This window comes from Ostrea edulis, chromosome 3 (genome assembly GCF_947568905.1).
Source record: "Ostrea edulis chromosome 3, xbOstEdul1.1, whole genome shotgun sequence".
NCBI lineage: Eukaryota > Metazoa > Mollusca > Bivalvia > Ostreida > Ostreidae > Ostrea > Ostrea edulis.
In genome coordinates this window covers 41,246,483-41,267,181 of record NC_079166.1, presented here as the reverse complement: position 1 = coordinate 41,267,181, position 20,699 = coordinate 41,246,483, and the positions used below count along the sequence as shown (strand labels likewise).

At 36.0% G+C, this 20,699-nt stretch overlaps 2 protein-coding genes across 2 annotated transcripts; one reads left to right on the top strand and one right to left on the bottom strand.

Moving 5' to 3' along the window:
* Positions 1-2,894: 2,894 nt before the first annotated feature.
* Positions 2,895-12,737, bottom strand: LOC125676492 (uncharacterized). Its single transcript, XM_048914351.2, has 4 exons — positions 12,716-12,737; positions 12,416-12,571; positions 11,192-11,377; positions 2,895-3,553 (listed from the first exon to the last, which is right to left on the bottom strand). The coding sequence occupies exons 1-4, from the start codon at positions 12,735-12,737 to the stop codon at positions 2,895-2,897; spliced, it is 1,023 nt and encodes a 340-aa protein (XP_048770308.1).
* A 6,000-nt stretch (positions 12,738-18,737) lies between these two features.
* On the top strand, positions 18,738-20,365 carry LOC125673376 (uncharacterized). The gene is made up of 3 exons (XM_048909945.2): positions 18,738-18,910; positions 19,216-19,370; positions 19,668-20,365. The coding sequence occupies exons 1-3, from the start codon at positions 18,818-18,820 to the stop codon at positions 19,795-19,797; spliced, it is 378 nt and encodes a 125-aa protein (XP_048765902.2). The 5' UTR covers positions 18,738-18,817; the 3' UTR covers positions 19,798-20,365.
* Positions 20,366-20,699: the final 334 nt, after the last annotated feature.

The window sequence follows — 20,699 nt, the reverse complement described above, 5'->3', positions numbered from 1 at the left end:
TTTTTCAGTGCAGACTCCCTTCAAAACTACATTTCTAAGTTGCATGATTTTCAATCCACATAATAAGGGTTTAATTTCAAGAGGAGAATTGCTCATTTGCACATTCCTTCGTCCAAGGTAATTTTGTTTGTATGTAAATATTCTGTCGCCCTGAAGAAAAGAAGTTCCCGAAAATTTGATTTGAAAAATAAAACACCAACAAGAGGCCCAGGGGCCTTATAGGTCACCTGAGTATCATGTAACAACCTTCCAATGTTTGAATTAGGTTTGTGTTTAAATATAAGAATTTTACTTTTGGATGGAAGAAACATTGAATAGCTATTTGGTCAGCCCCGCCTTTGCACCAGAACCCCTGACCCAGGGTCCATAAATTTCAGTTTTGAAAGAAGCATCCTTGATCATCATTATCATACTATTAGTTTGTCTACTTAATACCCAGCAGCAGAGGAGAAGATTTTCAAAGAAATAAAATGCATTTTCACTATATCATCAATAGGGCCCCACCCTAATACCAGAACCCCTGACCCAGGGGCCATGAATTTCACAATTTTGAAAGAGGCATCCTTGCTCATCATAACCATGCTATTGGTTTGTCTACTTAATACCCAAGGACAGAGAAGAAGATTTTCAAAGAAATAATGCATTTTCACTATATGACTTATAGAGCCCCACCCTAGCACCAGAACCCCTGATCCAGGGGCCATGAATTTCACAATTTTTAACAAGAGGTACTGTGAGCAATGCTCACTAAGAATAACCCCCGCTTACCCCAATCTCCCAAAGGGTGTTGGTAATAGGTATAAACTACCTCTTTTCTGAGTGTTGCTACTTCGATGTCCACTGTGCATGACCTTTGACCTTTTGACCCCAAAATCGATAGGGAACATCTTCATCCCATGGGTAGTCCATATGTATGATATGGTGACTGTAGGTGGAAAGGATAACGTTTTAGAGCCCGGAAACCATATTGCTACTTCAATGTCTAGTGTGCGTGACCTTTGACCTTTTGACCCCAAAATCAATAGGGATCATCTTCATCCCATGGGTAGTCCATATATATGATATGGTGACTGTAGGTGGAAAGGATAACGCTTTAGAGCCCGGAAACCATATTGCTACTTCAATGTCCAGTGCGCTTGACCTTTGACCTTTTGACCCCAAAATCGATAGGGAACATCTTCATCCCATGGGTAGTCCATATGTTTGATATGGTGACTGTAGGTGGAAAGGATAACGCTTTAGAGCCCGGAAACCATATTGCTACTTCAATGTCCAGTGCGCTTGACCTTTTGACCCCAAAATCGATAGGGAACATCTTCATCCTATGGGTAGTCCATATGTATGATATGGTGACTGTAGGTGGAAAGGATAACACTTTAGAGCCCGGAAACCATATTGCTACTTCGATGTCCAGTGTGCTTGACCTTTGACCTTTTGACCCCAAAATCGATAGGGAACATCTTCATCCCATGGGTAGTCCATATGTATGATATGGTGACGGTAGGTGGAAAGGATAATGCTTTAGAGCCCGGAAACCATTGCGTCTACAGACGGACGGACGGACAACCCGATTCCAGTATACCCCCCCACAACTTGTTGCGGGGGGTATAAAGAGGCATCCTTGCTCATCATTACCATGCTATTAGTTTGTCTACTTAATACCCAGAGACAGAGAAGAAGATTTTCAAAGAATTTTTACACTTTCACTATATGACCAATAGAGCCCCAGCCTAACACAGGAACCCCTGCCCCAGGGGCCATGAATTTCACAATTTTGGTAGAGGGCTCAACGCTCATTATAATTATCCCCACAGATTGGCTTCTTGATGTCCAGGAGTAAAGAAGAAGATTTTTTAAAATTACACTCATTTTGATGGTTTTTGCCCCACCCCTCAAGCCCCAGGGGAGCAGGGACCACGAATTTCACAATTTTTGTTCCCCTCCACCCACAGATGCTATATGCCAAAATTGGTTGAAATTGGTTCAGGGGTTTCAGAGAAGAAGCTGAAAATGTTCAAATGTTAACGCACGACGACGGACAAAAACAGATAGCAATAGGTCACCTGAATGAATTCAGGTGACCTGAAAAACAAAACACTTCGATAAAATTTTAACTCTGGCACTCTCATTTAAATAAAAATTGGTTTGGAAAACAATTTTAGAATATAACACCAATTGATTATATAACTAGAATTTCTTTTACAAAATAATACAACATTAAGACTGAAATTAGACAGTTTTTCAGAATGCCTCTTGTGATTTCACAAGTTTTACTGAATGTAGAGTCACTATAAGCTTAAAATGTTTTACCTTTCCAAATCAGATTATATATATACTTGAGTCATTCTTTTCTATAAAATATGTATCACATAAGCACCCCTAAGTTCATCAAAGTGAGCTGAAAAAAAGTAAGCAAGCTCCGATTTTGCAGCAGGCCAAGTTTACGAGTGACAGTTTCAACTACGCGTGTGACTAGAGATCTTACAAGTATGTTTCACCATAATGCCAGAGGATCACATCCTGTTCTGTATTATCACATTATGCTACAAATGTAAGGAAAAATGAGTTGTTATATGTTTCAAAAATTTTACATTAATTAAACAATGAATATTTCAGCATGTAGTTCTATACATAATACCGTAAATAAATGTACATTGTTATTCCATAGAATATGCACACAAGAAATAAATTCGTATAAACACCAGACAAATTAATTCTATTTTCCTAATGGTAGGAGATGAGTTACTTTTCCTGATCAACGAGAGTTGGCAAATTTAAGTTGTATACAAGCTATCCAAATGGGACTAATACTCCCCAAGGGAGGGGGGGTGTGTGTGTGTGTCAATCTCCCAAATTGAAAAATCATAACCCATTTTATACCTGTCATAAAGCCCTCAACTCTGTTGATATTTTGCATCAACTTCTTCAGTGGCAACACTCCGGATCATATAGTCTTGGTACACGGCATTAATGTCGAATGTTTTAGGTTGAATCGATGTCCATCCCATTTTTATTTCATTTTTATAAAGATTCAAACTTGGTGGTGCAATTTTTGAATGAAAACCAAACTTGTCATCATTGACCATTTCCTTTGTTGGGCCTGTCAACAGATGCTTGTAGTTCAAAACCAACCAGGTCGCAATTACTGTGGGCAACATTAAATTATTTTCATTATCAAATAATGGAATCTCTTGACTTAGAAGGTAAATGTCATTTTCCGCATCATAAAAATGAAACTGAATACGGTTTCTGTTGATTCCAATGGATGGCACAAAAGAAAGATTTGCATTGCATTTTTTCTGATAAAATGAAAACACAATGGTTTGGGAAATAAAATGAGATACGTGACCAACAAGGCTGTCTGATTTGACTTCAATTTGGGAGAGCTCATCATCGGACACATCTTGATCTGATGAATCGTCATCAGAATCTTCAGTGACTACAGTGACACCTACATCGGCTTCAGCCTCGAGTCTGGGTCTCTTTCTTTTTTCTTGCTCGCTCACAGATTTTCCAATAATGTTGAATCTCCCATACCATGTTTCAGGATTTTCTGCAATGCACATGGGTTGTATATTGTTAAACATCCCACTCGAGAATTGTTCACTCATATGGAGACGTCACCATTAATTGCTGGTAAAGGGCTGCAAAAGTTAGGCCTATGCTTGGCGCTTGTGGCCTTTGAGCAGGGGAGATCTTTAATGTGCCACACCTACTGTGGCACAGGGTCTCGGCTTTTGCAGGTCTTATCTGAAGGACAGCCCTATTTATTCACCTCTTGTAACATGCAAGGGTACATGGGGACCTATTCTAACTCAGTCTCGAGTGGGACGTTAAACAATATACAACCAACCATAATAAGTTAACTTCTGTCAAGAAACCAAAAGGCCCATGTGTCATAACACTCACTTGAGCAACAAAGCCTAGCTGTGACCAATGCTTATACTTGTTTTACTGTACAGCCACCAGACAACATGTCTAAAATATAAATAATTTGTTTTTGTCATAAACAAATGTCTCTCAAGCTCGATCCCCACTCCCCAATTGAAAGTGCTCCAAATTACACCCTTCCCCCTCACTGTACTGCATGGTATGGAGGAGAAAGCATGAGCAGGAACAGAGATGTTATTAAATACACTACATGTTATTAAATACACTACGTGCATTGACAAAAAAGATGGAGAAAAGATTCAACATTGATGTACGTTGTAACCAATGTCAATGTTGTATATGCTAAAAAAAAATAAAAATAATGACCAACAGTAGGAAAGTGAACATGCCCTTGTATATAAAAAAGCTACAAACAACCCTTTTTGATCCACTGTAAATTGCAGAATAATATTAGATCCCTGGGTCAGAACAATGTGAACATCATTAAATGATAAGTATTGTACAAAATTTCAAGGCATTCTGATAAGCCTTTAATTAGGAGAAGTGTTCAGAAATTATTTTAAACCCTCTATCCCTATTAGACCCATGCTTTAAGGATAACAATTAGATCCTCCTGTCCTGACAATATGCTAATCTGCAAAATATGGCATTGAAGTATTGTACAAAGTTTAAGTCTATTGGATAAGCCCTATTGGAGATTTTTAATGTTCACAAGCTATTTTACATCCTCCATCCCTCTTAGATCCGCTATAACTTTTAGGAAAATAATTGGATCCTCACGTCCCGAAGATATGAACATCTACAAAAGGCAATGAAGCAATGCACAAAGTTTCAAGTCTATCATTCACAAGACTTTGTGACAGATGGACTGACAGAAAGTACAAGAGTACTGCAAACGATACAACACATGCCCATTAGACCTTCAGAGCAATATCTGTATCCTTAATGAGAAAAAGTCCAGAAAACTATTTTATTTTAGCCCTAATGTCGGCCAATCAATTTGAAATGTGAACTGATTATGTATTTCTCTGAGAAGGAGGTTGTAGCAAAATTTCAGGGCAATACCTTTATTCATAATGAAAAAATAATTTGGAAAACTGTTTGACCTACTTTTACCCCTAAAGTAGGTCATAGTGCACCAGTCCAGCTGAAAAGCAAACTGAACTTATATTTCTTTGAGAGGGAGCTTGTGATTAAATTTGGGGGCAATAACGAAAACAAGGTTTCTACTAAGTGCTACTATGACTTTGACCTTTAACCTTGAGAAACAATAGACATCCTCTGCTTGGCATAAAATATATGTGTACCAAGTTTGACAGTCCTAGCTCCAACAGTTCCACATGTACACCATGTATCCTACCTACAATATCTTCCTACTAAGTGATATTACAACCTTGAAGAATAAAATGCATCCTACACTTGGCATGAGGAGTATGTGTACCAAGTTTGATGGTACTAAGCCCCAATGGTTCGGTCTGTATCCCGCCTACAATGTTTTCCTACTAAGTGATACTATGACATTGACCTTTGACCTTGAAGAATAAAAGACGTCCTCCACTTGGCATGAGGGTTCTGTGTATCAAGTTTGACGGTCCTAGCACCCATAATAGACTAGTTCAGTCTGTTTTCTGCCTACAAGTTTTTTCTATTAAGTGATACTATGACTTTGACGTTGAAAAACCATAGGCATCTTCCTCTCATGGTGATGAAATGTACCAAATTGTAAGATCCTGGAGCTTGCAGTTCATTTTGCATTTTGCCTACAAGGTCCAGACAGACAGATGACACCAATACCATAATACGCCCCATCTTTGATGGGCGTATAAACACAATATATCTCCTCCTGGAAGAGAGGAGAACTCAGGAGACATAAATACAGTACAACTCACAATTAGGTCCATAGTCCACATCGCTCACCTGAGTCACATTCGCCCTACCGTTGTTCAGCTGTTGTGGTTTTTATCAATCTTTATTCTCATGAAAATTTTCACCCCATATTGTGGCCTCAAAGGATCACAGCATGCATGAAAATGAATTCACATAACAATAGATGCCTGAACACCAATGTGACTAACATGATCTTGCTGTTATGGATAAGACCAAGATCATAGATCATGGTACGATATCTTGCCATGATATATCTTTTTTGACCTTGTAAAAATGCTGTTAAATCATTGCACGTACGTATTTATGAGGCTGTATCACATGCCACACATTATTTTACCTCCTGTTTTAACTCAAAATAAGAAATCTTTACCTTAAATAGTTCAGGAAATATTGATTAAGTCAGGTTTATAAAAAAGTGGGTCAAGGTCACAAGATCAAATAAGATTGTATCACTAAGTCTTGTCATAAAGAATTCATATACAAAAGAAAGCTCTACCTTGAATAGTTCTGAGGATATATTTTACCAGTTAACTTACGTATCTTAAAAGTAGGTCAAAATTCAAGGTCACCAGGTCAGAGACCATAGTATGAAATGAAAGGTCTTGCCATAGGAAATCTATACACAAAATATGAAAGTTCTACCTTAAATATTCAGGAGATATGAAATAGGTCAGAGATTTAAAGAATAGGTCCAACTCCAAGGGTCAAACTTCACGAAATAAGGTCTTGCCATAGAGCATCAATGTACAAAATATAACAAGAGGCCCACAGGCCTTATCGGTCACCTGAGTACTAGTGAAAAAGTATCACTACTCCCACAGGCCTTATCGGTCACCTGAGTACTAGTGAAAAAGTATCAATACTCCAAAGGGCTATGCAATCTAGAATTTTTTTACTGTTCTGAATATCTAAGCTAAATTCTAATGTTCAGCAACAGTATAAAACAACATGTGTAAAATTACCATTTTTTGTACATCCTTTTCTGCTATTCCTAAGTATGCATGTAGATTTTATACAGTATCACCAAACTTATAAATAAATACTGTATACTAAATTTGGCCCCACCCTGGGGATCATCAAATGTACAATTTTGGTAAAGGACTACCCGTTCTTTCTAAATATCCATTTACTTTCAATAACACTAAAGAAGATATTAAGTGTTTTACACATAAACACTATGTACCAAGTTTGGCCTTGCCCTGGGGTCAGAACCCCTATCCTGGGAATCATGAAATTTACAAATTTGGTAGAGGCCTTCCTGCTCTACATTACTAGGCATTTAGTTTTTCTTATACGTGTGCGGTTGTAGAGAAGAAGATTTTTGAATACTGGTCAATTTTGGGCAGTTTTTGCTCTGGCCCTAGGGCCCCTGGGGTGCTGGAGACCAAAGATGCTTCATGACAAATATGAACAGAATTGGACTGGTAGTTATCAAGAAGTTAAAAATGTTCAATTATTAACCCATGTCGCACGAAGACCAACGACAACCAATTGCAATAGGTCACCTGAGTTTACTCAGGTAACCTAAAAACTACCTCAAGACGTCTCCATATGAGTGGAATATTCTCGAGAGGGACGTTAAACAATATACAATCAATCTGCCTGAAATATTTCAGGAGATATTGAATAGGTCAGATTTTTAAAAAAAAATGTAGGTTATATATTCTTAGGTTAAAAGATCAAACACCATCGTGTACAAGGTCTTGCCATACAAAATCTATATACAAATGATGAAAGCCTCACCTAAAATAGTTATAGATATATTTAATAGGTTATGTTTTCTTAAAAGTAGGTCAAACTACAAAAAAGGTCGCAAGGTCAAAAGTCATGATATGAAATGAAAGGTCTAGCCACAAAAAATATACATACAGGGTATGAAAAATATACCTTATATAGTTCAAGACATAATGAATAGGTCACACTTTTGTTAAAAGTAGCTAAAACTTTCAGGTCAAGGTCACAAGTTCACACACCACTGCATTTCATGAAAGGTCTTTCCATAAAGAAAGTATACACAAAACATGAAAGCCCAAGCTTAAATAGTTCCAGAGATATTTTTAAAGATTTTTCCCATAGCTATTTCTGTCATGAAACTAGAGACACTTTGCCTGGTGCTGGTGCTTATTGAAAACCCTGATTTCATTACAACACATGTACAATATTGGGAGTTTTCTATTGATACATCATCATTAATTTTACAAATAAAGATAATCATCTATTATAATATATTTGTAATAAAACTATTTTCATTTGTAGATTAATTAATGAATTGAATATCTTTTAGTGGTGTCCAAGGTTACACGGGGCTGGGGCTCCCTGTTACCTCGTTTTTAGATTGTAGAAAACGACTACTTGAAAGACACTGACATTCTTTGGTTCATGCTTGTGTAACACATAAGATCTGTGTGCTTTATTTTTAAAAATAAAAACATGAATTCAGTCTGGTTTTAACCCATATTTATCTAGTTTGTTGATGGATTGAAAACCTTTTGTTTTTTGTTAACAAGAGTACCGCAAATGGTACAATATACGCCCGTCGTACAGTGAAATTCAATCTGGAAGCATATTGTGCACTCTGAATTGATATACAATACACATTCTGAATAGAAAAGCCTTAAAGTGGGCCATGGTGCACCAATCCATCTGACATGAGAACAGATTATGTATTTCTCTGAGAGTGAGGTTGTGACAAAAAGTCGGTGCAATATCTATCTAATAGTATGATGATAAAAAGTCCAGGAAAACATTTGATCTACTTTTAGCCCTAAAGTAGGTCATGGTGCACCAATTAAGTTGAAATGTTTGAAATGTGAACTGATTATGTATTTCTTTGAGAGGGAGGTTGTGACTAAATTTCAGAGCAATACTTATGACCATACCAAACAAAAAAAGTCTGCATGATATGGAAAACTTAAAGTACTGTAGGTCATAGTGTGCCAATCACCCTGAAATGCTAACTGCACTTGTCATCCTCCGGAAGGAAGCCTGTGACTAAATTTCAGCGCAATATCTGTATTCATAATGAAAATTAAGAAGCCCAGAAAACTGTTTGAACTATTTTTTCCAAAACAGTAGGTCAAGGATGGACCAATTCAGCTGAAATGCAAACTGTACTTGTATTCCTTCGAGAGGAAGCCTTTGACTAAATATCAGGACAATATCTGTATCCATAATGGAAAAAGAAGCCTGGAAAACTGTTTGACCTATTTTTAGCTTAAAAGTAGGTCAAGGATGGACCAATCTAGCTGAAATGCAAACTGAACTTATATTCCTCCAAGATGAAGTCTGTGACTAAATTTCAGCGCAAAATCTGTATTTGTAATGAAAAAAGTCCAGAAAATTGGTTGAAATATTTTTATCCCAAAACTAGGTCAAGGACGGATCAATCCAGCTGAAATTCAAATTGAAACTGTAATCCTACAAGAGGAAGCCTGTGACTAAATTTCAGCACAATATCTGTATCGATAATGAAAAAAAGTTTGGAAAACTATTTCACCTACTTTTAGTCCTAATGTAGGTCACTGATGGATAACATAATACGTCCCGTCTAATGACGGGCGTATAAAAATGATAGTAACCCATGGGTGACACAGTAGCCAATGAGTTGCAAAGGTGGTCTCAGTGGGACGTGGTGCTTCTTTCAGGAATTTTCTAATACACACATATTGTGTCACAATGGTGTGGCACAGATTATTTACAACCATGTTTTTCCCAAGGTGTGTGCCGAATACTCATGAGCTGTACTGTACATAACAATCTACAACAAGAGGCCCATGGGGCCACATTGCTCACCCGAATCACCTTGGCTCATATTTAAAGATTTTTCCTATATATTTGCATGTAAAACTTTGATCCCTATTGTGACCCCAACCTACTCCCGGGAGCCATGATTTTTTCAAAATTGAATCTTGAATATGTCAGGAAGCTTTCATGTGAATGTAAACTTTTCTGGCCCAGTGATTTTTCAGAAGAAGATTTTTAATGATTTTCCCTGTATATTTGTATGTAAAAATTGATTCCGTATTGTCGCCTCATCTTACACCCGGAGGCCATGACTTTAACAAACTTGAATCTGCACCAAGTCAGGAAGCTTTCATGTAAATTTCCACTTTCCTGGTCCAGTAGTTTTTGAGAAGATTTTAAAAGATTTTCCCTATATATTTGTATGCAAAACTTTGATCCCCCCTTGTGGCCCCATCCTACCCCCGGGGGCCATGATTTAAACAAATTTAAATCTTTGTCAGCTTTTCTGGCTCAGTGGTTCTTATGAAGAAGATTTTTAAAGATTTTCCCTATATATTTGTGTGTAAAACTTTGATCCCCTATTGTGGCCCCATCATACCCCCGGGGGCCATGATTTTAACAAACTTGAATCTGCATTATGTCAGGAAGCTTTCATGTATATCTCAGATTTTCTGGCTCAGTGGTTCTTGAGAAGATTTTTGAAGATTTTTCTTATATATTTGTATGCAAAACTTTGATCCCCCCTTATGGCCCCATCCTTACCTCGTGGGCCATGATTTGAACAAACTTAAATCTGCAATATCTCAGAAAGCTTTCATGTAAATCTCAGCTTTTCTGGCTCAGTGGTTCTTAAGAAGAATATTTTATTAAAGATTTTTCCTATATATTTGTATGTAATACTTTGAACCCCTATTGTGGTCCCATCATACCCCCGGGGGCCATGGTTTTTACAAACTTGAATTTGCACTATGTCAGGAAGCTTTCATGTAAATCTCAGCTTTTCTGGCTCAGTGGTTCTTAAGAAGAATATTTTATTAAAGATTTTTCCTATATATTTGTATGTAATACTTTGAACCCCTATTGTGGCCCCATCATACTCCCGGGGGCCATGATTTTTACAAACTTGAATCTACACTATGTCAGGAAGCTTTCATGTAAATCTCAGCTTTTCTGGCTCAGTGGTTTCTTGAGAAGATTTTAAAGATTTTTCCTATATATTTGCATTTAAAACTTTGATCCCCTATTGTGGCCCCATCCAATCCCCGGGGGTCATGATTTGAACAAACTTGAATCTGCACTATGTCAGGAAGCTTTCAAGTAAATTTCAGCTTTTCTGGCCCAGTGTTCTTGAGAATATTTTTAAATGATCCCACCCTATTTTTGCATTTTTGTGATTATCTCCCATTGGAAAGGGACATGGCCCTTTATTTGAACAAACTTGAAAGCCCTTCATCCAATGATGCTTTTGGCCAAGTTTGGTTGAAATTGGCCCAGTGGTTCTGGGGAAGAGAAGAAGTTGAAAATATAAAAAGTTTAAAGATGGACAGACAGAAGGACAGACGACGGACAACAGGCGGTCAGAAATGCTCACTTGAGATTACAGCTCAGGTGAGCTAAAAATTGCAAGTAACGATTATTTGTATACTGAAGAATTAGAATGGCATCTTACCGATTGATGTGTTACCGTATCTGATGACTGTTTTGCAAGAGCAAGGGCATTCGTCGAGTTTTTTGGAACGACTATCTAAAATGTAATCTGTCCTCATTGACAAAGGCAGAAACAGATGAACAGCCAGTCTTGCTGACCACTCGGACTCTCTTTCAGATTCTTTCCCTTGAAGATTTTTGCTTGTCTCTGAAATTACAAGAAATATTTCCGTAAATAAATCCATGATACCCTAACATTGGCAAGCTTGAACGCTTGATACATTGCAGCAGAATAAAACAAGATGTGTTCTTAAAACTGGAATGCCCCCCAAAGTGTCTTAACTTATGAAAGACTTTATTCACAAATGCAACATTAACACAATATGACTGATTTGTATCCATCCTAGAGTCAAAACCCTGGGGATGTGAAATTCATATTCTTTTATGCTTTACTCAAATATGCATTTATTAATAAATAGATTTTATACTGCATATAAGCAAACTCAAAGAGGTCTTTCAAATGATAAAGACAATAATCACTGTAATAATTTTAGCCCCACCCAGTGACCCTGGAAGCAAAGAATTCATAATATTGGTACATCCTTTCCTGCTTTTCCTAAATATGCACATAGTTTTTTATATACCATATCAGCAAACATAAAGATTAGAAGTCTTTTGATTTATGATAGAGACAATAATTATATATACTATAATAATTTTGGCCTCACCCTGGAACTAAAACAAATACCCCTAGGATTATGAAATTTACAATTTTGGTAAAGTACAACTTACTCCTTCTAAATCTTAATATCTATTTCAATTTAGTATTGTAACCGGAACCAGTATAACAGGGGCTAAAAGAATCTGGGTTGCGCGACTTAAAGGGCGAAGAATATCTAAGGAGGAATGTACCAGTCAGCCAGGTTCAATCACCAGTGGCCAGTTAGCTCAGTTGGTAGAGCACCTGACTAGAGATTCAGAGGGCCTGGGTTTGAATCCTGGTCTGTTCCTGTTACATATGGTGCAGTGTACTATGATACCCGACTGAAAACCATGGCTTCACATCCTTCTATTTGTAATAGGGTAGGGCGAGCTGCATCAACACTTAGAGTTGAAAGGTTATCATCTATCCAGGGTGCAATGATTGAGCTTCTGTCTATTTAAATTGTCATTATTTCCCTTCTTCCTCTGTAGTAAATGAATGTGAGAGTGCCAGAGAGGTTGAATTGTGTTGCTGTTGTTTTACTGCTGATGGTTTGTGTAGAAGGTTTCATAGTTGCTGCAAACACATGGATTGTCCTGATTGTCGTTTGGGGGATTGTGAAGAATCTGATGAATTGAGCAGATTCAGTACCCATGCAATTGGACAGAAATCTATCGTCCTCATCCGCTGGGATTGTTTCTGTGAGAACAGTAGAAAGGTTCAATTCGGCAGAGTCAGGGGGTCTCGCAATTCTGCTGATGACAATGGTTCAAATCCTTAGTCCTGAACCCACAAAACAATCAAGGTGGGGTCGAAAAATTAAACCTTCTGCTGTCTACTTGCCTTGAATCAGATATCCTGGCATATTTAATTTCTAATGCCTGTGTGCATAGTTCAGTTTTTATTTTTATCTTATATTCTTTTTTATATTATTTTTGGTGTTTTTTTTGGGTAGCATATATAGCATCATTATTACTGATTCCTTTCTCAAATAGTAGGGTTGGATTGTTGTTGTGTCATGGTGGTTCAGCTCTTGTTTTTAAATCTAACCTTCAGGTTATGCTCATTGCTGCATCTGAACTTACAAAGTCAATGATAGATGTTTTATTATTAGTGACACACAGTAGAAAATTTGTTAGTTTAATTCATATCTGCACAATCATTAATAACCAATGTAGTCAAGCAACCTACAGACTTGTAATAATTAAAAATCCCCAGGGTTTTCTAGAGTTCTCTGTTTAGTGGGACCCTTGTACCACATGAGTCGGCAATTTGATCAATAAAGTAGAAACAGGGCTTGAAGTTAACTTTTTATGTCACCAGTCCAGCCTGACTAATGGGTATGATTTCAACCAGTCCACAGAAACATTTACCAATCCAACAGAGTTTTCCAGAAATAATTAAACATATTTCATTAATGTTATTAAAATGAAATTAACTCAATAATTGAATATGCCTCAGACAATATTATAACACTTAAATGTGGGATTTATATTTACGAATCAGATTCGTCTGACATCTACAGATAGAAGCATGCCAAATGTGTGTATAAAATTTCATAAGTATATTTTCCAAAATGATGCATTAGAAAATTAACCAGTCCCATCGGACTGACTAAAACAAATGTCAGTCAGTCCGCCAGACTTTTAACCAGTTACAGACAGATAAAGAGATATCTCTTTAAAGTAATTCCACCCTCCTGTGATGTCATCAGATTTTGCAATATCAATGATTTATTTAAATTTATGCATGACAGGAATATAAATTTTGTTGGAGTCTTTTCCGATAGGTATTGTAAAAAATCTTGTTAAAAATAAACTATTTCAAAAGTCTACATTATAGATGAATAATTATAGGTTCTAGACTTTGTATGGGAAAATATGACGACCAAGTTTTTTGGCGCATAGACGGACCGAGCTTGCGAGGTCCGTCCGCGACAAAAAACGAGGTCGTCATATTTCCCATACAAAGTCTAGAACCTTTTATTATATACTTTCAATTTCATTTAGAAACTAACAATAATTTTATTTTTAATAATAACTTTATCGGTTTAACTGAGTAATAGATGAAAAACACGAAAAATTTGAAAATTGACGGCGTAGAAATTTGATTGTGATGTAATGTTTGCGGGCCGAAATGTTTCCGGGAACTTTTAAAGAAAAAAGAAGAGATGAAATTGAAAGTATATAATAATCAATGATACATATACGTTTTAGAATATTGAATCCAAGGGTAATAACTCTGTTTTTATTGATTTCTCTATCAAATCTATGCAATTGATTTCTTTTATTTTTTACAGTCGACATTTTGTATATTTTTGTGAAGACACAGTTTCATGAATTTTTTTTTATAAATGCTATTATTTTGTCACAACCAGTTTGTATAAAATTTTGATAACGCTGTTTAAGGAAAATTGCAATTGTTTATGTTCTTCGCGCATCTTTTATTTGATAATTTGTTAGTTTTAACTTTAATGAATGGAAATAAATACACTTTTAAAACTTGAATCAGATAAAACTGCGAGTATGGAGTTACCTTAAGTTAGAGATATCTCTTTTTGAACATTTAAAGAGATCACATCTCTCTAACTTATATATTTCTAGCTTTAAGAGATATCTCAGATATCTTTTTTAGTTACAGATATCTCTTTTGTTTAAAGAAATAACTCTTTTAGCATATGTTTAGCGTAAAAGATATCTTTCTAACTTACAGAGATATATCTACACCCAATAGAGATATCTCTCTTGTGTAAAGAAATATCTTATTTTACGAATAAATAGTATTTTCTTTAGAGAAGTGGACAGATATAGCCTGTGCCTGTCCACTTCTCTAAAGAGAATAGAATAAATAGGAAAAGGACTTGCCATACATTTCTCGCTACGCTCGCGAAGTCAATTTGGTCCATAATTTCATCTACTGTTGTGCTCTACTTTACAGATAAAATCACAGACTCCTGTGATTGTACATACAGACTGTGGACAAAAGTATTCGCACGATCGCGTCATTTTTCAAACGTGTTTATCGAGTATCGTACATTGCGGGTTATCTCTCTTTGCACAGACATGAGTTATCCTTTCACCGATGATGTATTTAAAAGTTGAAGGTCAATTATGTGACGTAATGATGTTTGTGTTCGTCTGCATCTCTGTTTATACATGCAAGGGAGTGATTAGAAAACATGGGTTGTAAACATCGGAACTCGGTATAGGCTGCTAAGAAAACATCGTAGCATTAGTTCAGGGCTGTAAAAGTTCCGGGGAAGTTGGAAAATTATTAAGAATTCCTATATCAACTGTTTATAGTGCTTGGAATAAGTTTCGAGTGCGAGGTACAACAGAAAACTAACAAAGAAGTGGACGAAAGAAATTAATGAGTGCACGTGCACAACGGAGACTTGTTAGATAGACACAGTTGGACAGAAAAAGACCACTGTAGGACGTTACAAAGATGTAATGAAAATAACAATGTAAATATTTCAAAGAAAACTATTTGGCGATGTTTAAGACAGAAATGGATACTAAATATGTGTTTGTATCAAGAAAATACGGTCCGAGTTGTCAATCGTGTAAAAAGTGTGCAATGGTGTGCGGGTAAAATATACTGGACAGTGGAAAATGAAAGGAAATTGGCAATTTCTTCTGACAAGTGCCAGATTGTCTTTGGAAAATACTGTCGAGTATATATATATGGAGAAGAAGTGATTTAAATATTGACTGTCGGACTGTATTTTCCCCCGAAACTGGTAAAATATTTGGGGATGCATTACGTGTCATGGCTTTATTACTCTTTACAGAGTCAATACATCTATAGTAACATGAATAACTCTGAAAAATATGTAGATAAATTGTGGCATGTACAGCAAAACTCTTTCAAGATGACAATTATCTGTTTATGGATGACCATACACCTGTTCATTGATCGTGTCTTTCAACCAATTACAAAACGGACAAACAAATTCCAGCACTGAAGTGGCCCACACAATCACCTGATTTATGCCCCGTAGAAAACATTTGGCTGGTAATTAAAAGAAAACTTCATATCACATTTGTACATTAAATTCTGGTGATGAACTGTATCACAAAATTCTGGAAATCTGGACTTCATTTAGAGTAAATTATACAAAATCTCCATGCACCCATCCACAACGAGTGCGCCAAGTTCAAAGGGCCCGAGGGTATATCACGAAAATATTCAGGTACTTGACATTCTTTTATTTATTTTTATTGATTTTTGATAGAAACAAATTGTATATTTACAATATTTTTGCATTTGCAAGTTATTTGTCCTGTTCAGACACTCCAAAAACATGTTTGTTTACCGTCAAGCGTTTTCGATAAACAAAATGGCCGTCATTGCCCGTGCGAATACTTTCGTCCACAGTCTGTACCTCATAAACGCCGGATAAAAGACAACAAAATGTCCAGCAGGTGTGAATAAAGTTCTATGGGGATTTCTTTCGTCGTGACAAAATCCATCAGGATGGAATTCCCCGTCTTGAATATTTCCGTAAATGAATCCATGACACCGTAGCAGTGGTCAGCTTGAACGCCTGATACATGAACACCTGCCTTGCTAAAACTGACACCGCACCCAATGTCGCCATCACAACCTTGTAGTTTTAATGGCAACAAACTGAACATACTCTGACGTTTTAAAATAATCAACGCACGTCTTACTCTCTCTGAAATGTTTTCAGCCATTGAATATTGTCGTTTTGATTTGTGAAGAAAGATAACTAAAAAATTACATGTATGCGCCAACAATGGGCAATATTCTCAGATGATTCCGTTACGGCTACACTTGGGATTTTGTTGGATAATGAAAATCATCCTCAGCTTTCATTGATTGAAGTTGAAGGGTTGTTCTCCAACATTAAAACCAACAAGAGGTCCATGAACCACAGCCGTCAGTTGAGTCACCCAATCGGAACATCACTTAATCTGGTCCCCCCCCCCCGCCACTCCTTGAATCACTCGTTTTGGGTGATCAAGGAGTGGTGGGGGCGGGGGACCAGACTAAACATCACTCGGCCTTCCGGAGAATAAATTCTCCGGAATAGGCCGAGTGATGTTCCGATTGTTTTAAAGTCACCTTGGCATGAATATACAATTTATATATTTTCAAATAGTTCAAGAGATAATACCATTTGAAGTTAGGCCCAACTCCAACAGTTCAAGGTCAAGAGGTTAAAAAACCAATTCCCAAGACAACATGCAGGTCTTATGAAAAACAGCCCTAATCTATCACTCACCGTTCCTTTTGAAGATAGACAGACACAATAACTTGCAAGTACAGAATTTATCTTAACTATATTTCCCTGTATATTACCATATGCTTTGATCTCCTAGTATGGTCCCACCCTACCCCCTGAATTTAACAGATTTGGATGTAAACTGTCTGAAGATACTCAATATAAAATATTGATATGTATTAAAGTTCACATGACAGGCATAGTATATTACCAACCTTTCACCAGATATCACTCTGACTTGTTCACCAGAAATATTACATCAAAGCAATACTTTGTAGTTAAAGAATTTATTCCATATGCAGTCAATATTCACAAATAGTGAATATTGAAAAATTGTGAATTGTAATTTTTTTTATACCATAGTATTGGACAAATTTCAAACTGAATTGTGTCATTTTTAGCCCATTCAATGCCAAAGGCTAACGCACGTGCATTGTGTATATCCTGCTATTCTATTTAAAGAGGTTACTTTTAGTCGAGGCTATATCGATCGCAGTCTGATTAAAATCAAACCTCTCACTTAGCTCGTTATACGGACAATCCGTATCGAGCGAAGTGAGAGGTTTGATTTTAATCAGACTGTATCTATCGATCGGGAAAGCGTTCAGTTGAGTCACCTACATCGTTATATAACGACCATAGAATTTGCGAAATGCTGACTTTAAACGAGACTGATGAAACCACTATAACATCAACTTCTTTGTTAGTAGCCTGCTTAGATTTAAAAAAAAAAATTATCATACGCAGAACAAGCTCTCGTGTATCGAATCAGTTGAGATATATAAACACCATATACAGGTGATAATGGAATATTGCAACATAAATATTTTTATAAACTAAGGTTACAGGTAAGGGTAACAAAATATACACGTAGTCTCTTTTATTGTGAGTGAAGGTGTATATATACTTTAAAATTTGTTACGGAGGTCAGCTGTACTTTCTTTAAATTTTATTTGCTTCACTTCAATCTTGCAAGGTTTTGAGAATCTGCTTTTAGTGTCCTCTAGAATAGGTATTACAAACACAGAAAGACAGAAGAGTTGGTGGAGAAAAGAAAGACACCCCCTCCCCCCATAATAACAGAGGAATATTAACATTTTTAAAACGATCAACAGAAAAAGGGAATAGTACGTAAAAGTCAAATCGCGAAAAGATTATTTGATCACCGGCCAATTGGGCCTAAAAACAGGATTGTTTACTTTTCAGAAATCAAAACGGCCCCAAATCAAAATAGACTACGTATCATTTTATTAAATCTATTAAGATTTTGTTCATAAGCCTACTAAAAATTCCAACCAGGAAATATCTTTAGATTGAGGTCTAGCCTACAGAGAAAAATAAAAATAAAAATATGGATTTGTGGATGCAGTTTTTTGTAAAGAATTTTACTGGCATCAAACCGATCATTGGAAGACAAATGGTGTCGGCAAAGACATTGACAGATAACTTGTAGAAAATAACACAGGGGCTCGGTTGTCAGATATTGAAGTTTTGTATTATTTGTTCCCGAATAATAAATTGAAGTTTTGCATGATTTGTGTCCGAATAATAGATTATATAAATAAAATCCACCACCAAAATCCGCTTTTTACGAGGTTTTAAAAAAGGTGTAATCATGTGTATTGACATCCCAATATTTAGTGGGAAGTTCCCAGGTATCGTCCGCTAGTGACAGTCTGCTGGCAAATCCAGACATGCGATGGAAGGATGCTGATGTGAAGGACACAGAGACACCTGATCCAAGAACTATGGCATTTCATTCAGAGTGTCAACCTGACATTCAGTTGGTATGACTCTTTGAGGTTGAATATAGGGTTAAATCTGTATACATTTGGTTAACAATAAATAATAATAAATAAATCCAGATAATACATTTACAAATGGAATCATGGCGTCATGATACATTGAAATGCGTTTTTTTACTGCATTACTAGGTATCACATACATACAAAAAGAGACAACAAAAAAACCCCCCCAAAAAACAACGGAAAATCATTATTCTGTTTCTAATTACAAGGTATGACAAGTTTTCTAAATGCTGACAAATAACGTAAGGTGGCCAATACTGATTTTATTTGCAATTTCCTTTCAGATATGGGACCCGATTATTCAGAGAACTGCAGATTTGGTTTTCTCCATCTGTATTGCCACCAACCATTATGCTGAGATGGTCATATCTCAAGGGAAGGATTGTCATTATGCTTCCCAAGGAAATTCGCATCCTCTCACTGAAGAGGAATTGTACAGGTATTACTAGTTTTAAAGTACCGATATTGTGACAGTGATTTCCAGTTTAAAACGAATAATAAAATGCATAATAAAAAAATTATCTTTACCAAAATTAATCTTGCTGTGCGTCTAACACATTTATTAGATGTGTACTACAATTACCTCTGATAAAATTTCATAAGTAATTAAATGCATACTAGTAATTTTCAGAGGGCCTTGACTATTGAAAATTTACAGAGCCAATTGAGCATTCAAAAGCTCTGACAATACATTAGTATTTAGGGCTAAGTATTAAGAAATTCTTTTTTTCTCCAGATTTTTGTGCATTATCTTATACATGTTTGCTGTGAAGTTCCAGACGATAGACAGATATTGGTCAATGCATGCCGCTATCGGAACAACCAAGTACAGTGTATCAAGAATGATGTCTAGAAATAAGTTTTAAGAGGTTGAATATAAGAACATTTTTGTTAAATATGATGCAAGTACATTTAAAGCTAGTGATTGAAAGTAAGTACTTGAACATTCGTATACGTTGAACTTGCAGAGGAAAAACGGGTAGTACTTTTTGATAACATTTGATAAGGTGCTGTTGCTTAGCAACCAAATATATTTGAATGCAAAAAATTAAATTATTTTAGATTAACAATAAAGATCTTTGTTTTAATATTGCAATATTTATCTATTTAGTGGAACATAATGGCAAAACGTCATATTATTAAACAATGATGGATATGTACAATGTATATAAAGTACAAAATTTCCACTTTATGACCTTTGACCTTAATTTTTTTCATCATATTTTTTGTTAAAAACCTTTTAAAATGATTAAGATTTATTTAAAGATTATATTTTTAAAATAATGTGACATTTACTAATCATCATTCAATGCAATTATGTTTAAATTGTGTCGAATGTATGTAGAAAGGCAAATTATGGTCAAAATTGTACTCTGAGTGTTGTTACTTAGCAACCAAAAATATTTGTTTGTCAATAAAATTGATTTATTTGATTGTGATGTTTTTGTAGTATTTTCAAAGGCACATCAACTCATACATGTAGAATGTCCTATTTTTGACTCTAATCCAGTGAGAGGGGTCGTAATATATATATTTCAGAGAGAAAAAAAATGCAAAAATGTGCACTTATATGACCTTTGATCCCGTAGACCTCTTTGAGGTCATGGGATACCTTGACAAACTTTATACGAAATTATTCCCTGTTCAATTCCTAACAAAATTATATGTCATATGCCTATCCCAAATCGTGATACATGCAGATCTTATTCCATGTAAAAATATTGTCATTTAGTCTTTAAAAACCTCTAAAATGTGCCGGTAGAGAAAG

Excerpts from the sequence above, each read along its gene's own strand:
- LOC125676492 (XM_048914351.2), bottom strand. The coding sequence starts at position 12,737 with ATGCCAGGATATCTGATTCAAG. Across the intron at positions 12,572-12,715 it reads GCCAGGATATCTGATTCAAG|AAACAATCCCAGCGGATGAG; the intron begins GCAAGTAGACAG and ends CTGTTCTCACAG. Across the intron at positions 11,378-12,415 it reads TTCTACACAAACCATCAGCA|AGACAAGCAAAAATCTTCAA; the intron begins GTAAAACAACAG and ends TTGTAATTTCAG.
- LOC125673376 (XM_048909945.2), top strand. The coding sequence starts at position 18,818 with ATGCGATGGAAGGATGCTGATGTGAAGGACACAGAGACACCTGATCCA. Across the intron at positions 18,911-19,215 it reads GTCAACCTGACATTCAGTTG|ATATGGGACCCGATTATTCA; the intron begins GTATGACTCTTT and ends ATTTCCTTTCAG. Across the intron at positions 19,371-19,667 it reads ACTGAAGAGGAATTGTACAG|ATTTTTGTGCATTATCTTAT; the intron begins GTATTACTAGTT and ends TTTTTTCTCCAG.